Raw genomic sequence first — 10,587 nt, 5'->3', positions numbered from 1 at the left:
GCAAAGATTTGATTACAAGAGCTAGAGTACAGAGGAAAATTAATATATCTGTATGTCTCTATGAATTATCCCTAAAGAGTAAAGACAATATCTCTGTATGTCATAATCTATGCAACCATTACCGTAAATAGTATTGGTATACAATGGATAACAATGTGTACAAACCTGAGCTAAGATTTCCGAATAATTAGGATATTCATTGAATTAACAAATAAGATTAGGGTATTTATAGTATGCAGTTTACTTGGCAATTAAACAGCTGTTGGCTTATTAGGCAGGTTATGTGATCCTTTGGGATATACGATGAGACCTTTTCCTGTTCATTTCATATGCGGCGAAGTGAATCACAAACTCTTTGGAATCTTTCTTGCCTCTTCATAGCTATTTACCTATTTATAATGTCAACGCCAAAGCCCTATATAAATGCCTCACTCCCCTCTTAACTTCCTCACACACAACTTCACGTCTCCACATTTAATTAACTACGAGATTCTACCTCCCTTTTCTACTTACTCAATACTTGAGATCCCCAACTCTTAACCCTAAATGGCAGAAGCTGAGGGCGAACCAGGAAGCTCCATGCATGGAGTCACAGGAAGAGAGCAAACATTTGCATTCTCGGTGGCTTCACCTATTGTCCCGACTGATAACACAGCAAAATTTGACCTGCCAGTTGATTCTGAGCACAAGGCTAAAGTCTTCAAGATTTTCTCTTTGGCCAATCCTCATATGAGAACCTTCCACCTATCTTGGATCTCCTTCTTCACTTGCTTTGTATCGACTTTCGCTGCTGCTCCCCTCGTCCCTATCATCCGTGACAACCTCAACCTCACCAAGCAAGACATCGGAAATGCTGGAGTTGCCTCTGTTTCAGGTCAGAAATTTCAATGATTTCCTTCATCAATTTCCTAAAAATTCCTTTGCTGATTAGTTGTCTTTGGAAGCTGCTATTAACATATCAATGTCAGTTCATTATCATTTTCAAACTTAATATTTTCTTTGACACACCAGAAGAGGTCTGGTAAATAGCAATAGCATACTGTACTTCTCTTCAAAATGATATGTCAAAAGTTTTTCAGACACTTTATATAGTTCCTTTTAACCAAAAATTTTATACTAGTGTTTCCATAACAATATTTTGTTGACACCTTAGTATTTTCAAACCCTCTCTCGATATTTCCGTTGACACTATTAAATCGATCCATTTGTTTGTTTCACAGGGAGTATATTCTCTAGGCTTGTAATGGGCGCAGTATGCGACTTACTTGGACCAAGATATGGGTGTGCATTTCTCGTAATGCTTAGCGCACCCACAGTGTTTTGTATGTCATTTGTTGCAGATGCTGGGGGTTACTTAGCCGTGAGGTTCATGATTGGTTTCTCTCTGGCTACGTTTGTTTCTTGCCAGTACTGGATGAGCACCATGTTCAACAGCAAGATCATAGGTTTGGTCAATGGAACAGCAGCAGGGTGGGGTAACATGGGTGGTGGCGCCACTCAGCTCTTGATGCCTCTGGTGTATGATATTATCGGCCGAGCCGGAGCAACTCCTTTCACTGCTTGGAGAATTGCCTTCTTCATCCCTGGTTGGCTTCATATCATTATGGGCATAATGGTCTTGACTCTTGGCCAAGACTTGCCTGATGGGAATCTTGGTGCCCTACAAAAGAAGGGTGAAGTTGCGAAAGATGAATTTAAAAAGGTCAGTTTAATTAGGATATTTGTTTCGCTTTCTTATTCCTATGGTCAAAAGATCCAAGAAGATTCAATTAAAGGATACTGATTCTGCAGTTTGATTTGAACAGGTGTTGTGGTACGCTATCACAAACTACAGGACGTGGGTCTTTGTCCTTCTCTATGGCTACTCCATGGGCGTTGAGTTGTCAACTGATAATGTCATTGCTGAATATTTCTATGACAGGTTTGTTGCTTTCCACAATAATTTACTTATTTAAGAGTTGAATCTGAATCTTATTTTTCTCTATTGAATCTAAATGTTATTAACAAATAATTACAAAGGGTAGCGAAACCTAACCAAAGATTAAATTATCTGACTGTAGATTCAACCTCAAGCTTCACACTGCCGGGCTCATTGCCGCCACATTCGGCATGGCCAACTTCATAGCTCGACCCTTTGGTGGGTATGCTTCCGATCTAGCAGCCAGGTATTTTGGCATGAGGGGCAGGCTGTGGACCCTCTGGATCCTCCAAAGCCTAGGAGGAGTCTTCTGCATCTGGCTCGGCCGAGCCAGCACGCTCCCCATCGCCGTCACGGCCATGATCCTCTTCTCCGTAGGCGCTCAGGCCGCCTGTGGAGCAACTTTTGGAATCATCCCATTCATTTCACGACGATCCCTTGGGATAATATCCGGTCTCACCGGTGCTGGCGGGAACTTTGGCTCCGGACTCACCCAACTCGTGTTTTTCTCATCCTCAGCCTTCTCCACAGGCACTGGTCTATCCTGGATGGGGGTTATGATCGTGTGCTGCACTTTGCCAGTGACTTTGGTTCATTTTCCACAGTGGGGAAGCATGTTCCTCCCAGCTTCTCAACACGTTGAGAAATCTACTGAAGAGTTTTATTATGGGTCTGAGTGGACAGAGGAAGAGAAGCAAAAGGGTTTGCACCAGCAGAGTATCAAGTTTGCAGAGAATAGTAGGTCTGAGCGTGGTAGGCGCGTGGCCTCTGCTCCCACTCCACCCAACACCACACCTTCCCATGTTTAGTCAACAAGAGAAGATTAACATCAAGGTGCGAGTTGATCCAATTATGGAACCGACTAATAAGGAGAGGACAAAAGGAAGTCGTAATTGTGGTATACTAGCGTGTGCCTCTATCGATGTATCTCATTATGTTTACGCGTATTTTTACCTGTTATATATACAAATATCTTTAGCTCAACTTCAGCAATCGTCATATCACAGTACGGTCGGAGTAAACACGGAGGCCTACTTCTTTAAAAAATCAATGACCTCTAAACTTGGCATCTTAAGAACATTTTATCCGATATGGGATCATATGTAGTTCGAAACTTTGAACTGATTAAATCCCAATGACAAGTATCAACAATTAGGATAATAATCATAAGCGAAGCATAAGATGACGACATTATTAAACTGGCGAAATATGGGATAATTTAATGAAGTTGGCTTGGAGGCATCAAAGTTCAATATCTAATCCTTGCACTAACGTTAATTTATTGAAATGAGTGATGATAAATTTTATATAAAATCGAATATTTTACATTTATATGATCTAAATCGAAATTGATCAATTAAGCTCCCATTTTGTTGGAGATTCCATCTACGTACCCATTCTTCAAAGTCAGCGCAGGAGTCGCTTTCGTATATCAAACATACTGCAAATAGGAACTCTACGGGCAACTGAAAGGTTAACTTGTTAATATATATCATGTAGTATATATAAGTCTCCCACTCATTACTCTATCATAGTGATTCTTAATTAATTATGTGATGTTTATATTGTTGTGGAATTGAAGAAAAAGAGAGAGTTAGATCATCCATCTCATTGTCTCACTGGCCCTTCATTGACTTGCAAATTGTAGGGATTGAATGTTGCTAACTATCGATGCAGTTTCGCAGTTATTGATTAATGCAGCAGACTTGCAATAGATATTTTATTTAAAAACCTTTAAGTGAAACTATATATCTAAACATCTATTCACCAAATATATATATATATATATATATATATATATATATATATATATATATATATCCTATCCAGAACGATGCCTCGCTCTAAAATTTCAGAGCAAGGTTAGGGTTTATGGTCACTTTTTGGTCGCATATCCACATCTCGACCGTTCAGTTTTTAGGTACTAATGTATATATCATCTCTGCAAAATTTCAGTCAAATTGATGGTCGTTAATGCATTGATAACTGCCTTAAAGCTAGTACGGTTTAGGTTGGACAGATTTAGTTCGTCCATTGGTTTGAATGAGTTAGATACCTTATAGATCATCAATTTGGATGAAATTTTGCAGAGATGATCTATACATTAGTACCTAAACACTGAACGGTCAAGATGTGGATATGTGACCGAAAAGTGACCCTAAACGCTAACCTCGCTCTGAAATTTCAGAGCAAGGCATCGCTCTGGATATATATATATATATATATATATATATATATCTCTAAATGATTATGATCAATCAAAGCGTTTCGATTTTTTATTTTTTATTTTGTAATTAAGGATAATTGTGTTCAGACTTTAAATTTTTGATGCAGATCATTGAAAATTTTTGAAGTGTAAGGTCTACGTACAATTCTTCATGTTACTCCAATTTTAACGACATAACATACTCCAAATGCTAAATTATCTGACCAATGAAAATTTCAAAAGTTTTAAATATTATATATGTGAAAATTTCACTTGATGGGGTGATCAGGGTGGTGAGCCCTTAATATTATATATGTGCTAGGAGTTTTGCAAATGCAGCATTTCTTGTGGACAATAAAACGACATGTGACTAGCGTGTCGAGGCATCCACCAGAACCATAAAGTACTTGAATGGTCCTCATTCTAGATGGATAGGTCCACAGATATGAGATATCTCCTTGTATCCTTTGTAAGAATGGAATGTTTTGTTTTGTATCTTTAGCATAGGAAGGTCTCGATCCTGTTTTTGCTAAAGAGCAGGCTTTGCAAAAAGAGTGATGTGCCTTTGAAATAGTCAATGAGACATAATGGGAGGGAGGTAGTGCTTATGGTACTTCAGAAAGCAATGACTGCATTTAAGCAGTGCTAGGATCGACACCTTGCAGTTTAACGGATTTTTTGTCCCATTTTATTTTTCACTCGAAAGAAGGGATGTACATATGAGTTCTTTAAAATACGGATCATCATGTCACGACTGGGGTGCCCTAGGCGGTCATGCCAAAGCCTGTATAAGTCAGTGTCCCACATTTCATTGTTGGTGACAACATAGGATTCAATTATCCGAATCGTAGTGAGGTACAGTCCACTAGATTGACTCATAAGTTTTTCTAAAATGCGTTTCTTTCCACATTGATTAGAGGTAATATAAAGGTATTCAGTTCCATTCTCACAATGTGTTTTTACATGATAACCGTTGGCACAAATATCTTTGAAACTTAACAAGGTTCGATTAGCTCTGGGTGCATACATAGCATCTGTGACATTAAATATATCTCATATTCTTTAGAGTATTTCTATTTTAGGTACAATGATAATCTTTTCATTCAAATAATTTTTCTCTAGATGTATTGTTTTACATCTTTATAGTGCTATTTCGAACCATGTAAATATGTGTAATAAATAACTTTGAATAAATTCAATGCTTCAGAATAAAATTCAAAATTTATTAATAAGCCAACGATAATCAAATCAAGGTTTTGTTCTAATTCATCAAACCATTATTGAAAGAAACTTTAAGACCAAGTAATAGTCTAATTAAAAATGAGGCATTATGCCTTCACATCTGTCTTTGGAAAATAAAATAAATAAAGCAGATCAGTCAAGATTGAGAGCATCCATTGACTGAGCAAGTTCTTCGTTGCCATTGAAGTATGCAATTGTGAGGTTGACGTCCAGTTCATGGCCTCCTTCTTCCATATAATGAGCCTCTTGTTCTTTAGACTCCCTATACCTCTTATAATTGGCTGCAACTATGTTGCTTGCTTGGCAGTTCATGTACCAATGCCCAATGACTCCACACCTATAGTATGGTTCATTGCCAACGCTATCCTTTTGACTGAAGGGTTCATTGGTGCCCTTTGCACCTTGTTTCCATGACCCCCATGTCCCTTTCTACTTGGTGCATTGTTGCCACGTGGGTAGGGATCAGCACGTCTAAACCCCTTTGCATTGGAGTTCTTTCCACCTTTCATTTTTCCATAATTAGCCTCGGGAATTTTCTTTGTCCCAGTGGACCTGACATTGTTGTTCAGGAGAATCTCATTATTCCTCTCAGCCACTTGTAGTAGGCTGATCAACTTATTGAAGGTTGTGATTCTTTTGTTGTCATACTCCAGCCTATACTGGTTCGCTAGTATAAGCGCTGAACTAGGAAAGGTAGAAAAAGTCTTGTAGATCATATCATCTTCTATGATTTCCCTTCCATAGAAATTGAGACGTGCTTTTAAGCGCAACACGTCCTTGTTGAAGTCATTGACCCTTTTGTAGTCAAGCAAGCGGATTCCATTCCACTGAACGACCAGTTCTGGGAGCAAAGTGTCATGAATGTTCCCAAAACGTCCCTTAAGGGCATCCCACAGTTCTTTGGGTGTCTTCAACTGAAGGTACTCCCAACGTAGGCTAGGATCAATATGTCGCCTCAGAAACATTAAGGCATTTGCTTTCACCTTATTAGATAGTTTATCATCTTTGGGGTTGGCATTGGTGGCAGTGTAGTCTTTTGCCACAAAGGTAGTTTCCACATCGGAAACCCAATGATGGTACTCAAGTCCTTCTGAGTCCAAAATATCAAATTCAGGTCGAGGTGGATCAATCATCTACATAAACAAGAGGGAAGATATAAATTACGCAGTCATAAAGACATCCACGTGAATTATTTTCCAAAAATACGAATTAGATTTCAAGACCAAGATTCGTAATGGTCACATTTTTTTTCGATGCTATGTAAAAATACTTTATCAAGGTAAGTGTGTATGTATAATGCGCATGAATTTTCATTATCATGGCAAAACCAAATTTTTGTATAGCATTCTAAATAAGGAATAATCATAGCATGTAATAAAGAATAAAACATAGCATGTATAAAAATAAATTGCATGGCATGCTCAAATTGCACAAATATACAACAAAATATATGCTACATATATCATGTGTAAAAATAAAATATAAACAATAGCATAAGATAAAGACATGCTTAGAAATAATTATGTAAGCGTAAATAAAATAAAACATGCTCAAAATTGCATGATAAAAACATAAACAATAAAATATAGAGCATGCTTAAAAAAATAGTAAACATAAATGAAAATCACATGCTTTAAATTCCACAAATATATATCACATATATAACAAGCAATAAAATAGCATGCTAAAAAAAATTCTAATTATAAATAATTAAATATACCATAGTATGAAATTAAATAAATAAAAGAGAACATACTTGGTTTCGAGAAAATAAAACAATACTAGCGCACGTACGTGTTGATGCAGGCGTGCGTAGCGATAGTTTATTTATTTATTTATTTTTTCAGCAGTTGGTCGGGGCCTTCTTCCTTTTTTCTTTCTTTTTTCTTCTTGTTGGGCTGGTCACCAGTGAGGCCTGCTTTCGTGTTTTTTTTTTCGTCTGGGCCGGGTCACAATCTTGGGTCACAGGCCCCTTTTTTTTTTCTTTTTTTTTTTTCTTTCTGGGCCTTCTCTTATGTTTTTTCTTTGTTTTTTTTTCTTTTTCTCTCCTCTTTGCGTCTTCTTCTGGTGTCTGGTTCTTTGAGGCAGAGCTGTTTCGTCGGTGCCGGAGGCTGCAAAGCGAGCTAGGCGAGCGAAGGGCCTGGGCAGGCCAGTGATGCAAGCGCAGAGACCGCTGGGTGGTTTTAGAAGGCGCGGGGATCTAGTCGAGGCTGGTTGTGGGAGGCTGCAAATCGCTGATCAAAGGTTGTGCAAGTCTAGGCCCATGTAGGCTGTGCTACAGGCGGGGAGGAGGCCGGTTTGGACTGAGCAGGGGAGGCTGGTCTGGATCGGAATTATTTATTTATTTTTATTGGTTGGTGGCGGTAGAAAATAAGAGAAAAAAACTTTTTCTTCTAGGGTTTTGGTTTTGGTTTTGGTTTTTTTTTTTTTTCGCCGGAAAGAAACTAGAAAACTGGAGTTTTTTTCTCTTGTCTTGGCTATTGGCTCTGAGTGTGCTGATAACGTGTAAAAGTAAATTGAGAATTGGAATTGGTCTAGTCATTTAATTTCATAGCCCCTTTATATAGGGATGAAATTACAATGGAAATATCGATTAACATCAATTACAATAATGATAGTAAATACTGATTGTGATGTGATTGCAATTCCTTGATTCCCTCTTCGTCTATTTCTTTGACGAAGGCACATAATGTGCTTTTCCTTTAATAATATGTTTTTTTTAATTTTTTTTTTCAAATAAGGGTTGGTGCGGCTGCCTTTAAGATTTGATTAATAAAATCGCAGAATACATGGGGAACATGGAACCTATACTCCAGTTTATAATACGCATCAAGAAAACTTCCTAAGATAATAAGAGGGGTCTCAACTAAAACAATGTATTCTAACAAGCACCAACTAATGAAGAATGTTTTACTGACTACTCCTTTTGCTTCACAATTGTGATGACATACCGGAAAAATAACTCTATTACAAACAAGCATCATTCCAAATAGCATAGCTTTCCTACTATGTTGCCAGTAGAATATTAATCCAGTAACACTCAGTTTCATCCTGCCACTAGAAGGCTGCGACCATTTGACAAAGAAAGGAACTATCCTCCTACCTAAAGAAAACACATTATTGCCATTTGCCCATGCAAGGAACTCGCCAATAACCTAATGTGGACAAGACACACAAAGTACACAGACCGGGACCGAGCCTACCGTGATCTACCAGGAAATTGTAGCTACTTATTAATGGTAGAAAACCATGAAACACTAAAAGGGACTAAGCAAACTAAAACTAAAATTATAACAAACAAAAAACAAAAAAACAAGCAAAGCCCAAATGGGTCCAAGCCTAAGGTCAGGTCAACGGAAGGTGTCAAAAGCCCACTAGCCATAGCCCAGGCCTGCCAAGCATCACTAGGGTTGCAACACCCCTACTGAAACACCATTGGTTTGATCCACTCCCATCTCGCCCCTCCTGTCATGGTATCTAGTAGACCACCATCACTCCACTCTCGTTGCTCTGCCAGACCAGACCCCCTCCTAGGGTCGAACACCAATCGCGGGCCGACCACTCTGTTATCTCTGAAACCGAGCTACTCCATTGCAGCCAGTAGAGGGGCATAGGAGGGACCCGATCTGGCAGACCAGTTTCCACATCCTTAGACCACCCTCCATTTTGATCGTATTGATCTTGTCAGCCACCACTGCTTTAATCCACCCTTAAAACCCCACCCTTACTAACCACCTCAGGCTTTTCTTAGACCAACGTCCTTGCCTTAAAACTCTTAGCCAAGAAGGCCACTAAGAACCCCATTTTCTTTGCTGATGAACAACCAATCAAGACAGCCCGTCTGATGACAATGTCACTCAGATGCGCCGCATGAAGGAGTAAGAAGAAACTCATGAAAACATCTGGCGCGTGAGGCGCATTCTCTCAATTCTAACTTAAATGTTATATCATTTTTTAAGCTGAATATTATCACAAAAGCTACATATAAGGACCAATCACTCAGGGGAGTAACATAAAGGTTATTATCTAAGGCCAATGACAAATAAGACAACCTTTAATAACTTTATTACTCACTAGGCCACCTAATTTTTTTTTCCTCATAAAGGCACCAAAAATATAAGAAATATCAATATTTATAAAGATGCTACTGCAATTTTAGTTGTCATTATTTACAAAAATGCCATTGAGTCAAAACAACTACTGTCATTAATTGAAAAGCTACTTCCAACAACCAGTCATTGTCTTCAATTACTTCAACAGTAAATCTTCCATTCTATTGACGAGCAACACTCACACTATCATTGTGATCAAGCAGATTGATAAGATATTTTTATCCACCTAAATAGATGCTCAAAAATGACTATAACTTAACCCTACAAGAATGTCGAAAGTAGTATGGGCAAGTAAGGATCGTTGCTGCAAGAGATTGTGGTCTAAACACTAATCTAAGTCTTAAAATAAAATAAAACCTAAACTGGCCAGCTATAAAGATCTAACTGGCTAAAGACTCTAAATGTCACGAAAATTTACAGACAGACTCTAAACACAACAAACTAACTATGGATAAATTTGGCGGTTTTTGACGAAGTTTTGGTTGACAAAATAATTTAACAAAGACAAAACGGTAAATGACTCCGAAAATAAAAAGACTTGATTCAGGGTTTTGAAAATCAAAGAGAAAACAAGTAAGGGTTGGGGATTTGCATTCACCACCAATCAATCATGCAAACTAATCATGTTCGACCTAATTTCATTTGTCTATGGATAAAGATGATCAATTTAACCCAAAGCTTGAAATAACCTATTGTTTTTCCTTACTTGTATCCCAAGTGAGAGACGCTCTACACCTAACCTATTTACTAAAATGGAACCTAGGTTGACGCAACTCTAGATTTAACACAAAGAAATCATTACACAACAGAAAAATGAGACATCACAAGACATCTTGAGTACGAGCTTCTCAATTAACCTAGGAACCTAATCACTTGCCTGATAGACAATTTACTACTCTAGAAGTTTCAATGGATCCCTTATAACAAAGGCACATGAAATGTTTGTTCTTAGCAATTAATCCCTAGATATGCATATTAAGCATGCATTCAAAGTAAACATAGATAGAATTCATCGATAGAAAAATAGAAATTAGGTTCTCATCTAGTAGATAAACAAAACTAACTGAAAGTCATAATAAGTTTACAATCATAATTTGGGCTTCAACAGC

At 38.0% G+C, this 10,587-nt stretch overlaps 1 protein-coding gene across 1 annotated transcript; it reads left to right on the top strand.

Annotated features, from left to right (window-relative positions):
• Nucleotides 1–546: 546 nt before the first annotated feature.
• LOC112201702 (high affinity nitrate transporter 2.4) lies at nt 547–2,902 on the top strand. The gene is made up of 4 exons (XM_024342614.2): nt 547–874; nt 1,221–1,702; nt 1,806–1,921; nt 2,061–2,902. The coding sequence occupies exons 1-4, from the start codon at nt 547–549 to the stop codon at nt 2,725–2,727; spliced, it is 1,593 nt and encodes a 530-aa protein (XP_024198382.1). The 3' UTR covers nt 2,728–2,902.
• Nucleotides 2,903–10,587: the final 7,685 nt, after the last annotated feature.

This window comes from Rosa chinensis, chromosome 5 (assembly GCF_002994745.2).
Source record: "Rosa chinensis cultivar Old Blush chromosome 5, RchiOBHm-V2, whole genome shotgun sequence".
Lineage (NCBI taxonomy): Eukaryota > Viridiplantae > Streptophyta > Magnoliopsida > Rosales > Rosaceae > Rosa > Rosa chinensis.
The sequence above is the reverse complement of the archived record's forward strand: the minus strand, read 5'-3'. Positions and strand labels throughout refer to the sequence as shown.